At 42.9% G+C, this 24,894-nt stretch overlaps 1 protein-coding gene across 2 annotated transcripts in view; it reads left to right on the forward strand.

The window, feature by feature from the left end:
• Positions 1 to 24,894, forward strand: part of LOC121537383 (copine-9-like) — a 109,110-nt gene that overhangs the window by 58,689 nt on the left and 25,527 nt on the right. Inside the window, exons 7-16 of one of the 2 annotated variants that reach the window (XM_045206900.1) lie at positions 258 to 266; positions 2,569 to 2,612; positions 3,030 to 3,042; positions 6,397 to 6,460; positions 21,148 to 21,251; positions 21,462 to 21,566; positions 22,618 to 22,659; positions 22,746 to 22,821; positions 24,574 to 24,627; positions 24,744 to 24,805. In XM_045206900.1, the coding sequence (XP_045062835.1) occupies positions 258 to 266; positions 2,569 to 2,612; positions 3,030 to 3,042; positions 6,397 to 6,460; positions 21,148 to 21,251; positions 21,462 to 21,566; positions 22,618 to 22,659; positions 22,746 to 22,821; positions 24,574 to 24,627; positions 24,744 to 24,805 (573 nt within the window). The remainder of the gene's footprint in view (positions 1 to 257; positions 267 to 2,568; positions 2,613 to 3,029; positions 3,043 to 6,396; positions 6,461 to 21,147; positions 21,252 to 21,461; positions 21,567 to 22,617; positions 22,660 to 22,745; positions 22,822 to 24,573; positions 24,628 to 24,743; positions 24,806 to 24,894) is intronic. The other variant, XM_041845023.2, reaches the window with a different exon arrangement.

Genomic DNA, 24,894 nt, shown 5'->3' on the forward strand with positions numbered 1-24,894 from the left:
TCAAAATCTATTTGATGAGAAAGTCAGAGGTCCTACTAATGACTGGAGGAGAGGAGTGGAGCGAGCTGCAGCTGGCCCAGAGTGACCCAGGGGAGAGGAGTGGAGCGAGCTGCAGCCGGCCCAGAGTGACCCAGGTTTATCCAGCAGTCCACCTCCACTGCACAGTATTTGACCAGCTTGCAGGGTTGACCTTGCAAGCCCCTAACTCTCGAAAAGACAGCTGTGTGAATGTGCTATGCAGTGTGGGTTGAATGCAGGGTTGGGGAGTAACAGATGTTTCATCCCAGCCTATGGAATAAAAGTCTGAGGGAGTTCCTTTCTTCTAAACTCCTCTATGGTATTGTGCTCCATACTGTCAACAACTAGTTTCATTTAAGAAGACCACGATTGGGGCTTTTATTGCTCAATCTAATTATAATCTAATTTCTGCTTTGAAAGTTGATAAACTTGTAACCTCACTTTTGAGGGGTGGCAGGTAGCTTAGTGGTTAAGAGCGTTGTGCCATTAACTGAAAGTTCGCTGGTTCTAATCCCGAGCTGACTAGGTGAAAAATCTGTCGGTGCCCTTGAGCAAGGCACTTAACCCTAATTGCTCCTGTAAGTCGCTCTGGATAAGAGCGTCTGCTAAATGACTAATTTATTTATTTGAGAAAATGGCCTTTGAATGTTTTGGTACACCCACTGGAGAGCTCTTCTTTGTCTACACCCACTCAGCATCGTTCACACCCTCTTAAGCTATAGCCCCGCCCGTAAACTCAGAGCGTTGTCAGATTGTCAGTTGGTAAATTCAGAGCGTTTCACTCTCAGAGTTCAGAGCGCACACTGCACGCTCTGGCTGAGGAGTAGGGTTGATCCGAGCGTTCTGTCCTAACAGCAGCAGTCAAGCACCCAAGCTAACTGGCTAACGTTGGCTAGCTTGCTAGCTACTTCCAGACACAAATGAGAGAACAGCTCACACTCACCATTTTACTCGCCCTAGCAGAGCTGGTTAGGCTGTTTTTATGTTATCCAGAGCATTTGTGACTGCAACTGTGCTGCTGGCAACAATTTAATTATGCTTTTTTGCCAACGATTACTGACACCGGCCATATTCAATGGGTGTTGAGCATTCGTAAATTTGTCAGTTATTCTGCGCTCTGGCACACTCAGACGAGAGTGCTCTGAAATCGGAGTAGATAGCCAGAGTGAATTTGCCAGCTACGTCTATCAACAGTTGTCGCATTGACATCATGAACATTCTATTGAAATGGTTACTTGCATAGGGGAGTCTTTTCTTAAGACATTTAGCTAGCTAGCTGGCTAAACAATTAACCATAATCACAACTCGTGACGTTACTACCCTGCATGAATCTGCAGGTAGCTAATCAACCAGGTTCAATATATAGCTAGCTAACATTAGGCTATAACTAGCAAAGCAAATGGCTCTGAGATACGAATAAAATTACTACACAGATCATACACGTAACGTTAGCTAGCGAGCCTGCCAGCTAACGTTAGCTAGCTAGCTAACAGTACACTTTAACTTGAAATGAAAACGACTTTCTGACAAAATTTGAAATTTGTAATATCTGAAAATGTATACATGGATGGACACTTCTCCCTCTCTGTCATGGATGCCCTGGTTGCCCTTAGTTTGAAGATGTAATCCGGAGACGGGTGTTTTCTCCCACTCCTTAGCTCTCCCACTCTAATTCCACTGATTTCAAAACTCGATCTCTCTGCATTTCCAGCCCACTCATTTTCTCAGCCAATCATGGCTAGTGGGAAGGATGCTGTCTTTTTCTTCTGTCTAAACCAACTAGGCTCGTAATTTAACAATTTTATTTGTATTTACAGATGGCACACAAGTTTGTTATTAAGGCACATGAAAGTTCACATGTTGGAGAAGGCATTTATGCCAAAAAAATGCATTTAGATTTTTTTTTAAAGGTTTACATTCAAATGGCTCGCCTGTGATGTAGTGACGTGCGACATATGCCTAGTTTCCTGAAATGAGTCACAAATGTGCAATTTTGTCACATAACACAATGCCACGGATATCTCAAGTTTTTGAGGGAGGGTGCAATTGGCATGCTTGACTGCAGGAATGTCCATCAGAGCTGTTGCTGAGATTTTAATGTTAATTTCTCTACCATAAACCACCTCTAATGTCGTTTTAGAGAATTTGGCAGTACGTCCAACCGGCCTCACAACCGCAGACCATGTGGGCGAGTGGTTTGCTAATATCAACGTTGTGAACAGAGTGCTCCATGGTGGCGGTGGGGTTATGGTATGGGCAGGCATAATCTATGGACAACGAACACAATTTCATTTTATTGATGGCAATTTGAATGCACAGAGATACCATGACGAGGTCCTGAGGCCCATTGTCATGCCATTCATCCGCCGCCATCACCTCATGTTTCAGCATGATAATGCATGGCCCCATGTCGCAAGGCCCTGTACACAATTCCTGGAAGCTGAAAATGTCCCAGTTCTTCAATGGCCTGCATACTCACCAGACATGTCACCCATTGTGCATGTTTGGGATACTCAGGATCAACGTGTTCCAGTTCCCGCCAATATCCAGCAACTTCGCACAACCATTGAAGAGGAGTGGGAGAACATTCCAAAGTCCAAAATCAACAGCCTGATCAACTCTATGCGAAGGAGATGTCGCGCTGCATGAGGCAAATAGTGGTCACACCAGATACTGACTGGTTTTCTGATCCACGCCCCTACCTTTTTTTAAAGTTACTGTATCTGTGACCAACCGATGCAGATCTGTATTCCCAGTCATGTGAAATCCATAGATTAGGGCCTAATTTATTTATTTCAATCGACTGATTTCCTTATATGAACTGTACCTCGGTAAAATCTTAGAAATTATTGCATGTTGCATTTATATTTTTGCTCAGTATATATTTCCATATTTCCAAGTCCAATTCTTGAAGATCAAGGGGTATTAAATGCATTGGAATTACTGAAAATCTGACAGACTTTTATTTTATTTTATGGAAAGATATAGCCTAATCGTATTATTATCTGTAGCAGAAAGCAATGGGTTGGAAGAAGCCTACATAACCAACCCATAAAGTAAAATGCGACATCCATTTATGGCCAGCCATGTAAACTCTAACATTGATTTATCCTGCAATAGATGTCGTTCAATTGGTAATATTCATGTTTGTCTTCTTCTAATACCTCTTAGGGGGAAGTCATCTAAAAGTAACTGAAAATAGTCCGATTACGTTACTGAGTTTGGGTAATCCAAAAGTTACGTTACTGATTACAATTTTGGACAGGTAACTAGTAAACGTAAAGGATTAGATTTAGAAAGTAACCTACCCAACCCTGCTTACATGGTTAATGAATGCTGCCTCAGTATTCCGACATTTTTTATTTATTTTTTATTTCACCTTTATTTAACCAGGTAAGCCAGTTGAGAACAAGTTCTCATTTACAACTGCGACCTGGCCAAGATAAAGCCAAGCAGTGCGATAAAAACAACAACACATAGTTACATATGGGTTAAAAAAAAACATAAGGTCTCAAAATACAACAGAAAATATATATACAGTGTGTGCAAATGTAGCAAGTTATGGAGGTAAGGCAATAAATAGGCTATAGTGCAAAATAATTACAATTAGTATTAACACTGGAATGCTAGATGTGCAAGAGATTATGTGCAAATAGAGATACTGGGGTGCAAAAGAGCAAAATAAATAACAATATAGGGATGAGGTAGTTGGGTGGGCTAATTTCAGATGGGCTGTGTACATGTGCAGTGATCGGTAAGGTGCTCTGACAACTGATGCTTAAAGTTAGTGAGGGAGATAAGAGTCTCCAGCTTCAGAGATTTTTGCAATTCGTTCCAGTCATTGGCAGCAGAGAACTGGAAGGAATGGCGGCCAAAGGAGGTGTTGGCTTTGGGAATGACCAGTGAGATATACCTGCTGGAGCGCAGACTACGGGTGGGTGCTGCTATGGTGACCAATGAGCTAAGATAAGGCGGGGATTTGCCTAGCAGTGATTTATAGATGGCCTGGAGCCAGTGGGTTTGACGACGAACATGTAGTGAGGACCAGCCAACAAGAGCGTACAGGTCACAGTGGTGGGTAGTGTATGGGGCTTTGGAGACAAAACGGATGGCACTGTGATAGACTACATCCAATTTGCTGAGTAGAGTGTTGGAGGCTATTTTGTAAATGACATCGCCGAAGTCAAGGATCAGTAGGATAGTCAGTTTTACGAGGGCATGTTTGGCAGCATGAGTGAAGGAGGCTTTGTTGCGAAATAGGAAGCCGATTCTAGATTTAACTTTGGATTGGAGATTCTTAATGTGAGTCTGGAAGGAGAGTTTACAGTCTAACCAGACACCTAGGTATTTGTAGTTGTCCACATACTCTAGGTCAGACCCGTCGAGAGTAGTGATTCTAGTCGGGTGGGCGGGTGCCAGCAGCGTTCGATTGAAGAGCATGCATTTAGTTTTACTAGTGTTTAAGAGCAGTTGGAGGCTACAAAATGGTGTCGTCTGCGTAGAGGTGGATCTGAGAGTCACCAGCAGCAAGAGCGACATCATTGATATACACGGAGAAAAGAGTCGGCCCAAGAATTGAACCCTGTGGCACCCCCATAGAGACTGTCATAGGTCCAGACAACAGGCCCTCCGATTTCACACATTGAACTCTATCTGAGAAGTAGTTGGTGAACCAGGCGAGGCAGTCATTTGAGAAACCAAGGCTATTTAGTCTGCCAATAAGAATGCGGTGGTTGACAGAGTCGAAAGCCTTGGCCAGGTCGATGAAGACGGCTGCACAGTACTGTCTATTATCGATCGTGGTTATAATATCGTTTAGGACCTTGAGCGTGGCTGAAGTGCACCCATGACCAGCTCGAAACCGGATTGCATAGCGGAGAAGGTACGGTGGGATTCGAAATGGTTGGTGATCTGTTTGTTAACTTGGCTTTCAAATACTTTCGAAAGGCAGGGCAGGATGGATATAGGTCTGTAACAGTTTGGATCTAGAGTGTCACCCCCTTTGAAGAGGGGGATGACCGCGGCAGCTTTCCAATCTCTGGGGATCTCAGACGTTACGAAAGAGAGGTTGAACAGGCTAGTAATAGGGGTTGCGACAATTTCTGCGGCTAGTTTTAGAAAGAAAGGGTCCAGATTGTCTAGCCCAGCTGATTTGTAGGGGTCCAGATTTTGCAGCTCTTTCAGAACATCAGCTGTCTGAATTTGTGTGAAGGAGAAGCGGGGGGCATGGGCAAGTTGCAGCGGAGGGTGCAGAGTTGGTGGCCGGGGTAGTGGTAGCCAGGTGGAAAGCATGGCCAGCCATAGCAAAATGCTTGTTGAAATTCTCGATTATTGTAGATTTATCGGTGGTGATAGTGTTTCCTAGCCTCAGTGCAGTGGGCAGCTGGGAGGAAGTGCTCTTATTCTCCATGGACTTTACAGTGTCCCAAAACTTTTTGGAGTTAGTGCTACAGGATGCAAATTTCTGTTTGAAAAAGTTAGCCTTTGCTTTCCTGACTGCTTGTGTATATTGGTTCCTAACTTCCCTGAAAAGTTGCATATCGCGGGGGCTATTTGATGCTAATGCAGTACGCCACAAGATGTTTTTGTGCTGGTCAAGTGCAGTCAAGTCTGAGGAGAACCAGGGGCTATATCTGTTCTTAGTTCTGTATTTTTTGAATGGGGCATGTTTATTTAAGATTGAGAGGAAATTACTTTTAAAGAACAACCAGGCATCCTCTACTGACGGAATGAGATCTATATCCATCCAGGATACCTGGGCCAGGTCAATTAGGAAGGCCTGCTCGCTAAAGTGTTTTAGGGAGCGTTTGACAGTGATGAGGGGTGGTCGTTTGACCGCGGACCCGTTACGGACGCAGGCAATAAGGCAGTGATCGCTGAGATCCTGGTTGAAGACAGCGGAGGTGTATTTAGAGGGTAAGTTAGTCAGGATGATATCTATGAGGGTACCCATGTTTACGGATTTAGGGTTGTACCTGGTAGGTTCGTTGATAATTTGTGTGAGATTGAGGGCATCTAGTTTGGATTGTAGGATGGCCGGGGTGTTAAGCATATCCCAATTTAGGTCACCAAGCAGTACGAACTCTGAGGATAAATGGGGGGCAATCAATTCACATATGGTATCCAGGGCACAGCTGGGGGCTGAGGGGGGTCTGTAGCAAGCGGCAACAGTGAGAGACTTATTTCTGGAAAGGTGGATTATTAGAAGTAGAAGCTCAAACTGTTTGGGCACAGACCTGGATAGTATGATACAAAGAGTGGGCCTGTGACTATATGACTATGTATGGTAATGTCATTAGTATTAAAATATCTCTTTCTGTCTCTCTCTCTATTTCCATCACTCTCTCTCTCTCCTCCTGCTCTTTTTCTCTTTCACAGTGGGATTCCTGGGAAGAAATTAGGTGCCATTATCTTCACGGCGGAGGAGCTAAGTAACTGTAGGGTCAGTATCTGACAAGTCAGCTATTCCCCTCTGAGCCAGCGGCCACGAGAGTCAGCTAATGTTTCAGCCATTGTTGTGGAGAAGAGTGGCAGTAAAACCCGAGGGATTATATGGATCCGTAATGTCTAAGCTCTTCTTCTGGATCGCTTTGCCATTCACATACTGTAGTTGACTCTCAGGAGGGTGAGGACCTCTTTTATCCCATCTCTCTTTATATTTTCAAAAATGGCTGACGCTCCCTGGCTGTTCCCTCTTCTCTTAAATGTTTCACTTCGTTATTTGAACATTTCCCTTTGTAGTGCTCCCCTCAATACACACACACACACACACACACACACACACACACACACACACACACAAAGACACACATGCAATTATTCCCAACTCCCCTGTCAAAACCCTCCAGTATTAATTACATTCCTTCATTCCAACTCTGAGCATCTCATCCATTTGGTGACAAGTTTTAGATTTTTATTAGGATCCCCATTAGGCGACACCAATTGCAGCAGCTAGTCTTACTGGGTTCCGACACAAAACGAAAAATACAATACAGACTTCACAATTAATTGACATACATTAACGCGACGTCAGTACATACACACAACAAGTAGGTCACGTGGGGGAGAGGCATTGCTTTACATTTACATTTTAGTCATTTAGCAGACGATCTTATCCAGTGTGACTTACAGTTAGTGAGTGCATACATTTTCATACTGGCCCCCCGTGGGAATCGGACCCACAACCCTGGTGTTGCAAGCGCCACGCTCTACCAACTGAGCTACAGGGGCCTGTATAAACCAGGTTTGCTGATCACTTGGGCATTATGAGATGGAGGGGAGTTTCATGCAATCATGGCTCTGTATAATATTGTACGTTTCCTTGAATTTGTTCTGAACCTGGGGGCTGTGGAAAAACAAACCTGGTGGCATGTCTGGTGGGGTAAGTGTGTGTATCAGTGCTGTGTGTAAGTTGGCTATGCAAACAATTTGGAATTATTCAATACATTGATGCTTATAAAAACAAGAAGTGATGGGGTCAGTCTCTTAGCCAAGAGATTCTGGCGTGCATAGTATTGATATTAGCCCTCTTATTACAATGAAGAGCAAGACGTGCCGCTCTTTTCTAGGCCAGCTGCAGCTTAACTAGGTCTTTCTTTGCAGCACCTGACCATATCACTGGACAATAATCAAGATAATATACAACTAGAGCCTGCAGGACTTGCTTTGTGGATTGTGGTGTCAAAAAGCAGAGCATCTCTTTATCACGGACAGACCTCTCCCCATCTTTACAACCATTGAATCTATATATTTTGACCATGACAGTTTACAATCTAAGGTAACACCAAGTAATTTAGTCTCCTCAACTTGTTCAAGAGCCTACTATTCATTACCAGATTCAGCTGAGGTCTAGAACTTAGGGAATGATTTGTACCAAATACAATGCTCTTAGTTTTACAGATGTTCAGGACCAGTTTATTACTGGCCACCCATTCCAAAACTGACTGCAACTCCTTGTTAAGGGTTTCAGTGACTTCATTAGCTGTGGTTGCTGACCCGTATATGGTTGAATCATCAGCACACATGGACACACAGGCTTTGTTTAATACCAGTGGCAGGTCATTGGTAAAAATAGAAAAGAGTAGAGGGCCTAGAGAGCTGCCCTGCGGTACACCACACATTAAATGTTTAACATTAGAGAAGTTTCCATTAAAGAATACCCTCTATGTTCTACACTGCTCAAAAAAATAAAGGGAACACTAAAAGAACACATCCTAGATCTGAATGAATGAAATAATCTCATTAAATACTTTTTTCTTTACATAGTTGAATGTGCTGACAACAAAATCACACAAAAATTATCAATGGAAATCAAATTTATCAACCCATGGAGGTCTGGATTTGGAGTCACCCTCAAAATTAAAGTGGAAAACCACACTACAGGCTGATCCAACTTTGATGTAATGTCCTTAAAACAAGTCAAAATAAGGCTCAGTAGTGTGTGGCCTCCACGTGCCTGTATGACCTCCCTACAACGCCTGGGCATGCTCCTGATGAGGTGGCGGATGGTCTCCTGAGGGATCTCCTCCCAGACCTGGACTAAAGCATCCGCCAACTCCTGTACAGTCTGTGGTGCAATGTGGCATTGGTGGATGGAGCGAGACATGATGTCCCAGATGTGCTCAATTGGATTCAGGTCTGGGGAACGGGCAGGCCAGTCCATAGCATCAATGCCTTCCTCTTGCAGGAACTGCTGACACACTCCAGCCACATGAGGTCTAGCATTGTCTTGCATTAGGAGGAACTCCACGTCTCCTGATGTACTAGCCTGTCTCCTGGTAGCGCCTCCATGCTCTGGACACTACGCTGACAGACACAGCAAACCTTCTTGCCACAGCTCGCATTGATGTGCCATCCTGGATGAGCTGCACTACCTGAGCCACTTGTGTGGGTTGTAGACTCCGTCTCATGCTACCACTAGAGTGAAAGCACCGCCAGCATTCAAAAGTTACCAAAACATCAGCCAGGAAGCATAGGAACTGAGAAATGGTCTGTGGTCACCACCTGCAAAACCAGTCCTTTATTGGGGGTGTCTTGCTAATTGCCTATAATTTCCACCTGTTGTCTATTCCATTTGCACAACAGCATGTGAAATTGATTGTCAATCAATGTTGCTTCCTAAGTGGACAGTTTGATTTCACAGAAGTGTGATTGACTTGGAGTTACATTGTGTTGTTTAAGTGTTTCCTTTATTTTTTTGAGCAGTGTATTAGATAATTGCCAAATCGTGGATTCTGGGCTGAAGTAGAAAAAGCCATAACACTTAAGTTTTTTCAACAATAGGTTATGGTCAATAATATCAAAGACTGCACTGAAATCTAACAGTACAACTCCCACAATCTTAAATAAATAAAAAATAAAAAAAATTTTCACCAATCATCAGTCATTTGTGTCAGTGCAGTACATGTTGAGTGCCCTTCTCTATAAGCATGCTGAAAGTCTGTTGTTAATTTGTTTACAGAGAAATAGTATTGTATTTTATCAAACACCATTTTTTCCAACAGTTGGCTAAGAGATAGCAGCAAACTGATAGGTCGGCTGTTAGAACCAGTAAAGGCCGCTTTACCATTCTTGGGTAGCGGAATGACTTTGGCTTCCCTCCAGGCCTGAGGACAAAGACTTTTCTCTAGGCTCAGATTAAAGATATGACAGATAGGAGTGGATATACAGTCGTGGTCAAAAGTTTTGAGAATGACACAAATATTAATTTTCACAAAGTCTGCTGCCTCAGTTTTTATGATGGCAATTTGCATATACTCCAGAATGTTATGAAGAGTGATCAGATGAATTGCAAAGTCCCTCTTTGCCATAAACATTAACTTAATCCCCAAAAAACATTTCCACTGCATTTCAGCCCTGCCACAAAAGGACCAGCTGACATCATGTCAGTGATTCTCTCGTTAACACAGGTGAGAGTGTTGACGAGGACAAGGCTGGAGATCACTCTGTCATGCTGATTGAGTTAGAATAACAGACTGGAAGCTTTAAAAGGAGGGTGGTGCTTGAAATCATTGTTCTTCCTCTGTTAAACATGGTTACCTGCAAGGAAACATGTGCTGTCATCATTGCTTTGCACAAAAAGGGCTTCACAGGCAAGGATATTGCTGCTAGTAAGATTGCACCTAAATCAACCATTTATCGGATCATCAAGAACTTCAAGGAGAGAGGTTAAATTGTTGTGAAGAAGGCTTCAGGGCGCCCAAGAAAGTCCAGCAAGCGCCAGGACCGTCTCCTAAATTTGATTCAGCTGCGGGATCGGGGCACCACCAGTGCAAAGCTTGCTCAGCAATGGCAGCAGGCAGGTGTGAGTGCATCTGCACGCAAAGTGAGGCAAAGACTTTTGGAGGATGGCCTGGTGTCAAGAAGGGCAGCGAGGTAGCCACTTCTCTCCAGGAAAAACATCAGGAACAGACTGATATTCTGCAAAAGGTACAGGGATTGGACTGCTGAGGACTGGGGTAAAGTCATTTTCTCTGATGAATCCCCTTTCCGATTGTTTGGGGCATCTGGAAAAAAGCTTGTCCAGAGACGACAAGGTGAGCGCTACCATCAGTCCTGTGTCATGCCAACAGTAAAGCATCCTGAGACCATTCATGTGTGGGGTTGCTTCTCAGCCAAGGGAGTGGGCTCACTCATAATTTTGCCTAAGAACACAGCCTTGAATAAAAAATGGTACCAACACATCCTCCGAGAGCAACTTCTCCCAACCATCCAAGAACAGTTTGGTGACGAACAATGCCTTTTCCAGCATGATGGAGCATCTTGCCATAAGGCAAAAGTGATAACTAAGTGGCTCGAGAAACAAAACATCGACATTTTGGGTCCATGGCCAGGAAACTCCCCAGACCTTAATCCCATTCAGAACTTGTGGTCAATCCTCAAGAGGCGGGTGGACAAACAAAAACCCACAAATTCTGACAAACTCCAAGCATTGATTATGCAAGAATGGGCTGCCATCTGTCAGGATGTGGCCCAGAAGTTAATTGACAGCATGCCAGGGTGGATTGCAGAGGTCTTGAAAAAGAAGGGTCAACATTGCAAATATTGACTCTTTGCATAAACTTAATGTAATTGTCAATAAAAGCCTTTGACACTTATGGAATGCTTGTAATTATACTTCAGTATACCATAGTAACATTAGATTTACATTTACATCATTTAGCAGACGCTCTTATCCAGAGCGACTTACAAATTGGTGCATTCAACTTATGATAGCCAGTGGGACAACCACTTTTTTTTCTCCTCTTTTTTAAATTTTCTTCATGGGGGGGTGGGTTGAAGGATTACTTTATACTATTCCAGGTATTCCTTAAAGAGGTAGGGTTTCAAGTGTCTCCGGAAGGTGGTCAGTGACTCCGCTGTCCTGGCGTCGTGGGGGAGCTTGTTCCACCATTGGGGTGCCAGAGCAGCGAATAGCTTTGACTGGACTGAGCGGGAACTGTGCTTCCGTAGAGGTAGGGGAGCTAGCAGGCCAGAGGTGGATGAACGTAGTGCCCTCGTTTGGGTGTAGGGTCTGATCAGAGCCTGAAGGTAAGGAGGTGCCGTTCCCCTCACAGCTCCGTAGGCAAGCACCATGGTCTTGTAGTAGATGCGAGCCTCAACTGGAAGCCAGTGGAGTGTGCGGAGGAGCAGGGTGACATGAGAGAACTTGGGAAGGTCGAACACCAGACGGGCTGCGGCGTTCTGGATAAGTTGTAGGGGTTTAATGGCACAGGCAGGGAGCCCAGCCAACAGCAAGTTGCAGTAATCCAGACGGGAGATGACAAGTGCCTGGATTAGGACCTGTGCCGCTTTCTGTGTAAAATAGGGTCGTACTCTGCGAATGTTGTAGAGCATGAACCTGCAGGATCTGGTCACCGCTTTGATGTTAGCGGAGAACGACAGGGTGTTGTCCAGGTTCACGCCAAGGTTCTTTGCACTCTGGGAGGAGGACACAATGGAGTTGTCAACCGTGATGGCGAGATCATGGAGCGGGCAGTCCTTCCCCGGGAGGAAGAGCAGCTCCGTCTTGCCAAGGTTCAGCTTGGCAAGACAGCTGACAAAAATATCTAAAAACGCTGAAGCAGCAAACTTTGTGAAGACCAATACTTGTGTCATTCTCAAAACGTTTGACCACGACTGTAGAGTCAGCTACCATTATTTATTTAACCTTTTATTTAAACAGGGAGTCACACTGAGATTTACATTATATTTTACAAGAGAGCCCTGTATACATTACAATAAAATCAGAATAATAAAACAATATAATTCAGCACACAATAACAAAATAAACATATTCAATAAAAGCAATCACATTCAACTACATAGAGTTCCTCAATCAATCATTTAAACTGCCTGAGTGGCACCAGCACGTCTAACTGCAGTGAATTCTGCAGATTGTTCCACAAATTAGGGGCAAAAAAACTAAACGCAGATTTTCCCAAATCTGTGGAGACTGAAGGGATCTCTAGTGTTATCCATTCCTGAGAACGGGTTTGGTAACTTATGATTCTTAACATAATTAATGAAGTTACATATGAAGGGAGTTTCTGTCAGATTGCTTTGTAAATAAATAAAAGAGAATGCAGCTCTCTTCTTACAGACAGAGAGGTCCATCCCACATTTTTATACAGACTACAATGATGAGTCCTAAAATTGTCCCCTATGATAAAACGTATTGCGGAATGGTAGACTGTGTCCAAGGGTTTCAAAACAGAAGTTGCCGCATGCTCGTAAACAATATCACCAAAATCCAATAAAGGGAGAAGCGTTGTTTGAACAATCTTTCAGTACTGAGGCATGATTTATTTCGATATAAAAAAACAATCTTGCATCTTAGCTTCTTAGTCAGATTTTCTTTATGCATGACGAAGGACAACTTGTCATCAATCCAGACACCCAGGTACTTATATTGAGAAACAATTTCAATTTGGGCTCCATTTGTAGCGCAAATATGCAGGTCCTCAGGGTCAACATCTCGTGACTTAGAGAACAGCATGATCTTGGTTTTACTCGTATTTAACACTAATTTAAGATTTGTAAGTGATTTCTGAATTGAATCAAAGTCATGCTGAAGTTCACGAATGGCCTGCTGCACTGAGGTTGCACAGGAATACAAAACTGTATCATCTGCATAGAGATGAATGTTACAAGTATTAACAGTGTTTCCTCTGTCATTATTATACAAGGTGAACAATAATGGACCCAAAATAGAACCCTGAGGAACTCCTTTTTGAATCTCAAGAAATTCAGATTGAACCCCATCTGTTAAGATGGCCTGAGTTCTGTCGCTAAGATAATTCTGAAACCATAAACAGGCTGTGTATCACAGGCCTATTCTTGATAACTTCTTCAGCAAAACAGAATGATCAACAGTGTCGAACGCCTTTGACAGGTCAATAAACAAAGCAGCACAGCTCTTTTTAGCATCCAAGGCATTGACAAGATCATTAACAACTTGCGTGGTTGCTGTGGTAGTACTATGCCCAATCCTCAGTAGCTTTCCATCGAAGTTGTCAATGCGAGGAGGTTTGTCATTATTGATCGATACCAATAATTTTTCCACCTCTCCAACACTAACGTTACAAAATTCTAACTTACTATGCTTTTCTTTCATAATTTGTTTTTTTATGCATGAATACGAAGGCTCACTGCTCATTGTTGGAATTTCCTGCCTAAGTTTGCCCACTTTGCCAATTTAAGTAATCATTAAAATAATTGGCAACATCAAACGGTTTTGAATTTGTAATACAGTCTCTTGTTCTTTTTGTAGAGTTTAGTCATATAATTTCTCAATTTGCAGTAAGTCAGCCAGTCAGATGTGCAGCCAGACTTATTGAGAGAGAGAGAGAGAGAGAGAGAGAGAGAGAGAGAGAGAGAGAGAGAGAGAGAGACACAGACACACAGACACACAGACACACAGACACACAGGAACTGGCTGCTAAGGGATTTCCCATGATACCCCCTCTTGCTGTCAGGCCCCTCTGCTCATTACAGTGGCTCCACACGTCATGCTTCAGTCCCGTGGCGTCTCTCCAGGGACCTGTCCTACTAACCAAAACAGAGCAGTGGACCGACCAACGGATGCACCCCCACCAACAGACCATAAACAGCCATCCATATTGATGAGCCTCGGGCTAAATAAATAGCTTCCATGCAATGTGATTAATTCTGTACACGCTTAGAAATAAAGTTCCTTATAGAACCAATAAGGGTTCCATCGCTTGCTTAATATATGGAACCCCTAAAAGTTCTATATAGAACCCTTTTATACCTAGAGGTTGTTCTTGACTGAACCAGAATGGTTCCATTTAGAACCCTGCATGGTGCCATTTATGAATTATGGCTACTACGATTAAATAGTAATAATTTGAGCTAAGAATATAATTGAATAAACAATTAAATAATGGACAAAATAATACCGGCATAGTTTTTTGAATGTATTGTCATTATATGCAGACATACAGTAGTTTGGAAATATGCACTGGTGTCCAGGGAAGCATCTCTTTGTTTGAATGATGACCCACGTCAACTCTGGCTGACTTCTTTACACTACAATAAAATATACACTGCTCAAAAAAATAAAGGGAACACTTAAACAACACATCCTAGATCTGAATGAATGAAATAATCTTATTAAATACTTTTTTCTTTACATAGTTGAATGTGCTGACAACAAAATCACACAAAAATTATCAATGGAAATCAAATTTATCAACCCATGGAGGTCTGGATTTGGAGTCACCCTCAAAATTAAAGTGGAAAACCACACTACAGGCTGATCCAACTTTGATGTAATGTCCTTAAAACAAGTCAAAATGAGGCTCAGTAGTGTGTGTGGCCTCCACGTGCCTGTATGACCTCCCTACAACGCCTGGGCATGCTCCTGATGAGGTGGCGGATGGTCTCCTGAGGGATCTCCTCCCAGACCTGGACTAAAGCATCCGCCAACTCCTGGACAGTCTGTGGTGCAATGTGGCGTTGGTGGATGGAGCGAGACATGATGTCGCAGATGTGCTCAATTGGATTCAGGTCTGGGGAACGGGCGGGCCAGTCCATAGCATCAATGCCTTCCTCTTGCAGGAACTGCTGACACATTCCAACCACATGAGGTCTAGCATTGTCTTGCATTAGGAGGAACCCAGGGCCAACCGCACCAGCATATGGTCTCACAAGGGGTCTGAGGATCTCATCTCGGTACCTAATGGCAGTCAGGCTACCTCTGGCGAGCACATGGAGGGCTGTGCGGCCCCCCAAAGAAATGCCACCCCACACTATGACTGACCCACCGCCAAACCGGTCATGCTGGAGGATGTTGCAGGCAGCAGAACGTTCTCCACGGCGTCTCCAGACTCTGTCACGTCTGTCACATGTGCTCAGTGTGAACCTGCTTTCATCTGTGAAGAGCACAGGGCGCCAGTGGCGAATTTGCCAATCTTGGTGTTCTCTGGCAAATGCCAAACGTCCTGCACGGTGTTGGGCTGTAAGCACAACCCCCACCTGTGGACGTCGGGCCCTCATACCACCCTCATGGAGTCTGTTTCTGACCGTTTGAGCAGACACGTGCACATTTGTGGCCTGCTGGAGGTCATTTTGCAGGGCTCTGGCAGTGCTCCTCCTGCTCCTCCTTGCACAAAGGCGGAGGTAGCGGTCCTGCTGCTGGGTTGTTGCCCCCCTACGGCCTCCTCCACGTCTCCTGATGTACTGGCCTGTCTCCTGGTAGCGCCTCCATGCTCTGGACACTACGCTGACAGACACAGCAAACCTTCTTGCCACAGCTCGCATTGACGTGCCATCGTGGATGAGCTACAAAACCTGAGCCACTTGTGTGGGTTGTAGACTCCGTCTCATGCTACCACTAGAGTGAAAGCACCGCCAGCATTCAAAAGTTACCAAAACATCAGCCAGGAAGCATAGGAACTGGTCTGTGGTCACCACCTGCAGAACCACTTCTTTATTGGGGGTGTCTTGGTAATTGCCTATAATTTCCACCTGTTGTCTATTCCATTTGCACAACAGCATGTGAAATTGATTGTCAATCAGTGTTGCTTCCTAAGTGGACAGTTTGATTTTCACAGAAGTGTGATTGAGTTACATTGTGTTGTTTAAGTGTTCCCTTTATTTTTTTGAGCAGTGTACTTTGTCCATTAGTTACAGTGAACAACAGAAGTGTGTCTTCTGCTCTCATCAGTAAGGGAGTGTTTTGAGGATGTGAACCCAGCAGCCCTCCAGTTATCAGATCAATTCCACCCGGTTTTTTTTCCAGCACCCGGCCCGGGATTTGAACTTGCCACCTTTTGACCACAGGTCCAACTCCTGCAACAGGTCCAACTCCTAAGCTGTTGGACTACCTGCTAGACTGGTTCCAGATAATAAGAAAAAAGGAGCGATAGCATGAGTTAATCTGCCAAAATGAACACAAAATGCTATTGTGTTAAAAGTAATGTAATGATTAACTAGGTTATTGGATCACCAAGACTTATTAAACATAATTTATTATGTAATTTATACAAACCTCTCAGTCAGAAACAGTCTCCGAATGGCTTCATGAAACATAGGCTAGTCCCCTCACCTGACTCCACACTGGAATAAAATTAACAGTTAGCTAATTGCCAATGTCAGGCTGGGTCTGTAGCTCTATTTGGCATATCACATAATAAAAAATAATGTTTATTTGAAAGAGTTAGTTGGCTAGCTTTGAAAGTGGCAAATTAAAGTAGCCTTTTCTGTTTAGCTAGCTAAGTTATTCTAATAACGTTTCAACTTGATTTATCTAGCCTATAGTTTATCATATGACTTTGGCTTTGTATATTTGAATTAAGTAAAGTGGAACTGACAGCGTTTAAGCAACATGAAATCTTATTCAAATCTGTTCATATACACCCTCAGGAAGAATATGAATGATTTTTTTGGTTTTCTTTTTTTTAAATTCTGACAAGTGAGCACTTAGATATGGTCATTTTCACATTTAATAAATTCATAGAATGTTTGGGAATGACATAGTAAGGCATTTGTGAAAATTCTATAGCAATATAGAGTGGGAAAGCGGCTGTTAGTTTGGACTATAATAGACACTGCAGTAAATAAAACCTAATAAAAACATCTGTCTTGTCCAGGACACAGACCAGTGTGCCATAGCCAATCAGAGCTACAGTAGGCCTATATGCATACATGGGCCACACAGGCCTGCCATCATTCTCTTTGAACTGGACTGTGTGTTTACAGGCAGTAGCAACAGAGCCACTTTAGATCAAATCAAATCCAATCAAATCAAATTTTATTGGTCACATGCGCCGAATACAACAGGTGCAGACATTACAGTGAAATGCTTACTTACAGCCCTTAACCAACAGTGCATTTATTTTAAACAAAAAAAGTAAAAATAAAACAACAACAAAAAAAGTGTTGAGAAAAAAAAGAGCAGAAGTAAAATAAAGTGACAGTAGGGAGGCTATATATACAGGGGGGTACCGTTGCAGAGTCAATGTGCGGGGGCACCGGCTAGTTGAGGTAGTTGAGGTAATATGTACATGTGGGTAGAGTTAAAGTGACTATGCATAAATACTTAACAGAGTAGCAGCAGCGTAAAAAGGATGGGGTGGGGGGGCAGTGCAAATAGTTCGGGTAGCCATGATTAGCTGTTCAGGAGTCTTATGGCTTGGGGGTAGAAGCTGTTGAGAAGTCTTTTGGACCTAGACTTGGCACTCCGGTACCGCTTGCCGTGCGGTAGCAGAGAGATCAGTCTATGACTAGGGTGGCTGGAGTCTTTGACAATTTTGAGGGCCTTCCTCTGACACCGCCTGGTATAGAGGTCCTGGATGGCAGGAAGCTTTGCCCCAGTGATGTACTGGGCCGTACGCACTACCCTCTGTAGTGCCTTGCGGTCGGAGGCCAAGCAGTTGCCATACCAGGCGGTGATGCAACCAGTCAGGATGCTCTCGATGGTGCAGCTGTATAATTTTTTGAGGATCTGAGGACCCATGCCAAATCTTTTTAGTCTCCTGAGGGGGAATAGGCTTTCGTTCATTAGAACGCAATCGCCAAAAGCCACAAAATACACCTGAACGGATTTCTGTAAATATGTATATACCACGGGAGTCCTCTTACATTTGGGAACTTCGCAGTCCTATTGATCAAATCACCATAAAAATGTAGGCTATCTCTCCCTCAGTTGCCTATGCACATCAACAACAATACGATCAACAACTAATACTAGCCAGAGGGAGATGAGCTAAAATCTAACAAGGGAACATTAGATAAACCCTCTCAAACTTTTTAAGCTAGATGGCCGTCAAAATTGCACTGAAACAAAGGGGAATCGTAGGCTGCTCGTCCTTCTGCAGCTTGCCTGCCAATGGATGCTTGTCCCAACCCACTTTTTGAAAACTGAATGGGAACTGCCCACCCATGCCAAATACGCAAGCCAAGGGGTGTCAAACTCAATCATAGCCAAATTGTTTTTACAAATAAAAGTGCAACTGCGACCCAAACTGGCAATTGTTTTTATTAGAAAAAATATGGACCTTTATAATGTCCACTATGTGCATAGGATGCTGTGTATAGCATTTTAACATATTAAAACAAAAGAAGAGATACATAATATTTGTCCAGCCTTTGCTGCTATACTTGCAGATGTGCATAATATGCTGTGACCCTAATCAAAAAGTATTTAATAACTCCAAATAACAGAAACGTAGCTATAGGTTTGTTGTAACATTTAAACGTAAAACATGTTTTAAATTTTTTTTGCACTGCATGGATCACCGGTGCCTTTGAATGCAGCATTGCTGTATGGTGCACTCAAAATGTATTGTAGTTGAGTAGCCAGCCTAGTCTACTGCTCAAATGTTGCTGTAAATGGCCTACGTTTCTCCTTTGGCGATTTAGTTATTTGGTTATTCATTGTCAAGCTTTAAAAACTGAAGCCAGACTGCAACATTATAGTAGCCTTTCCCTCCGCTGCGCGCTGTAAACGGAACACACGAAAGCAACGCAATTGAAGTTGAATTCAGCGCATCAGGCTATAATTTAATAAATAAGATGACTCAACTGTTGACTCATTTATACTTGTGTGTCCTATTCGGCCCGCGGGCCTTCTGTTTGACATGTGCGCTAGCCTATTAGCCACGTTATGACTGGCTTGTGATCAATGCCCTTGCTAGTTTGATTGTATTGACATTACCAGCCTTAGTTACAGTCATCCATTTTTATTCAAAATATTGAGTCATTGAATCTGAAACAGTGTATCCCAAATAGGTGGAGGGAGCAAACAATGTACCAGGCCAGCTGTGATTTACAACCTGATAGCAATATTTTTGGACTACCAAGAAATGTATTTGTGAATAATATTAATCATGCATTGAACTGCATCCATCTATTCTACCAACAATGCCTTACTGTACGTCATGGAATTTTTTGTAAAATATAACATATTTTTTAAACCTCTTATAAAGTTGGTTTTGAAGCTTAAACTGGGAATTTGATATTTTTGGCTGATATTATGATTGTCTGTTTGTTTCATATCTGCAAAGTAGTTAAAACGCTGTCAGTTCCACTTTAATACATTGAAAAATAATGTGCTTATTGGTAGGCTACTTGCAAGGCCTCCTGTAGCTCAGTTGGTAGAGCATGGCGCTTGCAACGCCAGGTTTGTGGGTTCGATTCCCATGGGGGACCAGTATGAAAAACGTGTGCATTCACTAACTGTAAGTCGCTCTGAATAAGAGCGTCTGCTAAATGACTAAAATGTAAGTTGCTGAAATGGATTGGCAGTTGTTTTTTTAATCAGAGTGGCAGTTAAATTTTGAACTGGCCAAAAGGTTCTATATGGAACCACTTTTTTTTTTTTATCTAAGAGTGTATGCTTTTAATTGAACACATTATTTCCTCTTGCTTCTAGCTAGCATTTAATTTGCAACAGCACAGGTTTGTATGAACCTTGCTGTTTGCCACTCAGACCTTGGCAACAATGTTGCTAAATATGAATTCGATCTTCCCCCTGCCATAGCCAGCTAACGGTGTCGGACGTCAGCTATCTATTTTTCTGAACAGGCGAAATCATGCAGCAGCATCATTAATATGGATATAAATATCAATGGAAAACGGAGCAAACTAATTAAAAGGGAATGTTAGCTGTCATTTCAGAGTTTGATGTGACTGGGTTAGCTTTTGTTAGCTGTTGATTTCTAAAATCCCCATTACACTCTGGGGTACACTCTTAGAAAAAAGGGTTCCAAAGGGTGCTTTGGCTGTCCCCATAGGATAACCCTTTTTGGTTCCAGGTAGAACCCTTTTTGGTTCCATGTGTAACCCTCTGTAAAAAAGGATTCTACATGGAACCCAAAAGGGTTCTACCTGCAACCAAAAAGGGTTCTTCAAAGGGTTCTCCTATGGGGACAGCCGAAGTACCCTTTAACGTTCTAGATATAAACTTTTTTTTCCTAGGAGTATAGGGATAGAACCTTCAAGGTTCTTCACCTTAACTGGGTATATATACAGTATATACTGTATACAACCTGTTTTAGTAAAGGGCTCTTTAATCTCGTCCAAAGAACCAAAAGGTTCTATATAGAACCCCAAATAATATTTTTTTCTAGGAGTGTATGGTGTTGCTTTTTCATTTCCTCTTAAAGTGAAGAGGTTGGATCGGAGTCACAATTAAAGCTGAACGTGTTTCCTGTGGTTATTATGCTGTCCGACTAGCTTTAAATGTTGGAGCATCGGAACATTTGTTGTACTTTAGAGCTGTTGTCCAGAAGACTATTCGTTAGGGTTAGACTTGACCATAGAGTAATATCCCACTGGGCACAGACTTCAATTTAATTCATTATTGTTATTTTATTGTGTTTTTTTTTTTTTTTTTTTTTTTACTTTAGTTTATTTAGTAAATGTTTTCTTAACTCTATTTTCTTAAAACTGCATTGTTAGGTAAGGGCTTGTAAGTAAGCATTTCACGGGAAGGTCTACACCTGTTGTCTTCGGCGCATGTGACATAAAATTTGATTTGATTTGATATTCCATGTTGGTTCAATGTAATTTCATTGAAATTATGTGGAAACAACATTTATTCAACAAGTGTGTGGCCAGTGGAATGTTGATGGTGTGCTACAGTGAGATGCTATGCAAAGGTTATCTGTTGATGTTCTTCTCCAGGACATTGCTACCATGCAGCTGTGTGCCAACAAGCTGGACAAGAAGGACTTCTTTGGGAAGTCTGACCCCTTCCTGGTCTTCTACAGAAGTAACGAGGATGGAACGTGAGAGTAGCTTCTGAGGAAATGTCCTAGTTTCCTAGCATACATGTTTTCCTATGCTTTACAACAGTATGCAATGTATGTCTGTGTGTTCGGTTCTAGCTCTGAGGATCATATGTCCTCATCTTGGGATTGTTTCTAGTGATTGCTAGTGATATCACCTAAGTACATTGTGAGTTCCTCTCTGTAACTTTCTCTACTACTCTGTTCCAGGTTCACTATCTGTCATAAGACGGAGGTGGTTAAGAACACACTGAACCCTGTGTGGCAGCCCTTCACCATCCCAGTGAGGGCCCTTTGTAACGGCGACTATGACAGGTTAGAGTGGAGAGGACAGAGGGACAGTATGCTTTAGGTTGCATGACCAATGATTGTCCTTCAGGCTGGGGATGTGACTGTCTATGACTGTGTTGTATGATAGGATTGTGGTCATACGCACATCCTTAAAAAAAACATAGGTGCTGAGCTAATGAAGTAAACTAGAACAGACAGACAGGCCCGCACACTGAATATGCTCCCAGTTACCTTTATTGACAGCGTTTCGATCCACAAGGATCTTCGCCAGGTCAGGTATGTTGTATGATATCAATAGGATTGAAACATTGGGACACTGTCTGGGGGAACCAATGGGGAACCTCTACAGTACTGAGCAGCAGGATGATGATTTCAACTGTCAGTCACTGGGGCGATCAGAATAATGCCAGCAGTCGGCCTTGGTTTCCCAGGGGCCAGCACTGGTGTTATTGGGATTGACTCGGAGTTACCACACCACGTTACCACACCACGTTACCACACCATTCACTGTCAACGATGCTGATGGAGTCTCTGTGAGTCAATGTTGTGTTGACAGGACATCAGCCTACCTCTCATGGACATGTATCAGCGTGACACCTTTTCTTTAGAAGGAATAGGTCTATGGTGGTTGTGTCAAAGGTCATGTTGTCTAATGAAATACAGTGAGCTCTGAAAGTATTGGAACAGTGACACATTTTTTGTTTTTTTTGGCTCTGTACTCCAGCACTTTGGATTTGACATTATACAATGACTATGAGGTTAAAGTGCAGACTGTCAGCTTTAATTTGAGGGTGTTTTCATCCATATCGGGTCCATATCATCCATATTTGGTCCCCTAAAATGGGGGGACTATGTACAGAAAGTGCGGTAATTTCTTAACGGTTCACCTGATATGGATGGAAATACCCTCAAATTAAAGCTGACAGTCTGCATTTTAACCTCATAGTCATTGTATCATTTCAAATCCAAAGTGCTGGAGTACAGAGCCAAAACAACAACACATGTGTCACTGTCCCAATACCTTTGGAGCTCTCTGTACATTTTTTGAAAAGTTTTTTTTCTGTTTCCCTCCTAGAACAGTGAAGGTGGATGTGTATGACTGGGACAGAGATGGAAGGTAATTTTAGTGCACTTTTTGATTTACACATGAATGTCTAATGCTTTGTGAATGTGTCTCATGCTGTCAGTTATTCTTCCCTGTAGCCACGATTTCATTGGTGAGTTCACCACAAGTTACAGAGATTTCTCGCGTGGACAAAACCAGTTTAATGTCTATGAGGTGAGCCACAAATGTTTGTTCATTTTCAGTAGCATACAGTGCATTTGGAAAGTATTCAGACCCCTAAGACTTTTCCCACATTTTGTTACGTTACAGCCTTCTTCTAAAATGGATTAAATAAAACAATTTCCTCATAAATCGACACACAATACCCCATAATGACAAAGCGAAAACAGGTTTTTAGACATTTTTGCAAATGTATTAAAACTTTAAAACAGAAATACTTTATTTACATAAGTATTCAGACCCTTTGCTATGAGACTCGAAATTGAGCTCAGGTGCAACATGTTTCCATTGATCATCCTTCAGATGTTTCTACAACTTGATTGGACATGATTTGTAAAGACACACACCTGTCTATATAAGGTCACACAGTTGACAGTGCATGTCAGAGCAAAAACCAAGCCATGAGGTCGAAGTAATTGTCCGTAGAGCTCCGAGACAGGATTGTGTCGAGGCACAGATCCGGGGAAGGGTACCAAAAAATTTCTGCAGCATTGAAGGTCCCCAAGAACACCGTGGCCTCCATCATTCTTAAATGGAAGAAGTTTGGAACCACCAAGACTCTTCCTAGAGCTTGCCGCCCGGCCAAACTGAGCAATTGGGGGAGAATGGTCTTGGTCAGGGAGGTGACTAAGAACCCGATGGTCGCTTTAACAGAGCTCCAGAGTTCCTCTGTGGGGATGGGAGAACCTTCCAGAAGGACAACCATCTCTGCAGCACTCCACCAATCAGGCCTTTATGGTAGAGTGGCCAGATGGAAGCCACTCCTCAGTAAAAGCCACATGACAGCCCGCATGGAGTTTGCCAAAAGGCACCTAAAGGTCTCTCAGACCATGAGAAACAAGATTCTCTGGTCTGATGAAACCAAGATTAAACTCTTTGGCCTGAATGCCAAGTGCCACATCTGGAGGAAACCTGGCACCATCCCTACTGTGAAGCATGGTGGTGGCAGGATCATGCTGTGGGGATGTTTTTCAACGGCAGGGACAGGGAGACTTGTCAGGATCGAGGGAAAGATAAACTGAGCAAAATACAGAGAGATCCTTGATGAAAACCTGCTCCAGAGCACTCAGGACCTCAGACTGGGGCGAAGGTTCACCTTCCAACAGGACAACGACCCTAAGCACACAGCCAAGACAACGCAGGAGTGGCTTCGGGCCAGAGGCCAGACTTGAACCCGATCGAACATCTCTGAAGAGACCTGAAAATAGCTGTGCAGCGATGCTCCCCATCCAACCTGACAGAGCTTGAGAGGATCTGCAGAGAAGAATGAGAGAAACTCCTCAAATACTTGTAACGTCATATCGAAGAAGACTCGAGGCTGTAATCGCTGCCAAAGGTGCTTCAATAAAGTACTGAGTAAAGGGTCTGAATACATATGTAAATGTGATATTTTATACTAATTTTCTTTATACATTTGCACAAATTTCTAAAAACCTGTTTTTGCTTTGTCATTATGGAGTATTGTGTGTAGATTGATGAGGGGGGAAAAACGATTTAATCAATTTTAGAATAAGGCTGTAACGTAACAAAATGTGGAAAAAGTCAAGGGGTCTGAACACTTTCCGAATGAACTGTACACCAGTATATGCATATGTGATTACTATTGTCATGAACATCCTTTCAGTTTTGTTGATGTTATGTTGTACCTTGACTAGATGTGTACATCCACATTATATAAATATCTACCGCAAGCATCTTCCGTTCATAATGCTTTTTTTATCCATTATTTTATTTTCCATAAACCAGGTTCTAAATCCCAAGAAGAAGGGCAAGAAAAAGAAATACATTAACTCCGGCACGGTAAGTACCTCCCTCCTATCTGCCTGTCAGCTTCACCATTGTAATGATTTATATGAGTCACTATTGTCATCCTACTATCCTTCTCCCCACCCCCACACCATCACCACTATCATCAGGTAACACTGCTGTCCTTCAAAGTGGAGTCGGAATATACGTTTGTGGATTTCATCCGAGGCGGGTGAGTGGAATGTTAATTAGCCCAGTGTTCATTAAGCCAATGCCTGTGTGGATAAACAGGAAACCCTCCTGACTCCAGGCCTTGGACAT

This window comes from Coregonus clupeaformis, chromosome 24 (genome assembly GCF_020615455.1).
Source record: "Coregonus clupeaformis isolate EN_2021a chromosome 24, ASM2061545v1, whole genome shotgun sequence".
Classification (NCBI taxonomy): Eukaryota; Metazoa; Chordata; class Actinopteri; order Salmoniformes; family Salmonidae; genus Coregonus; species Coregonus clupeaformis.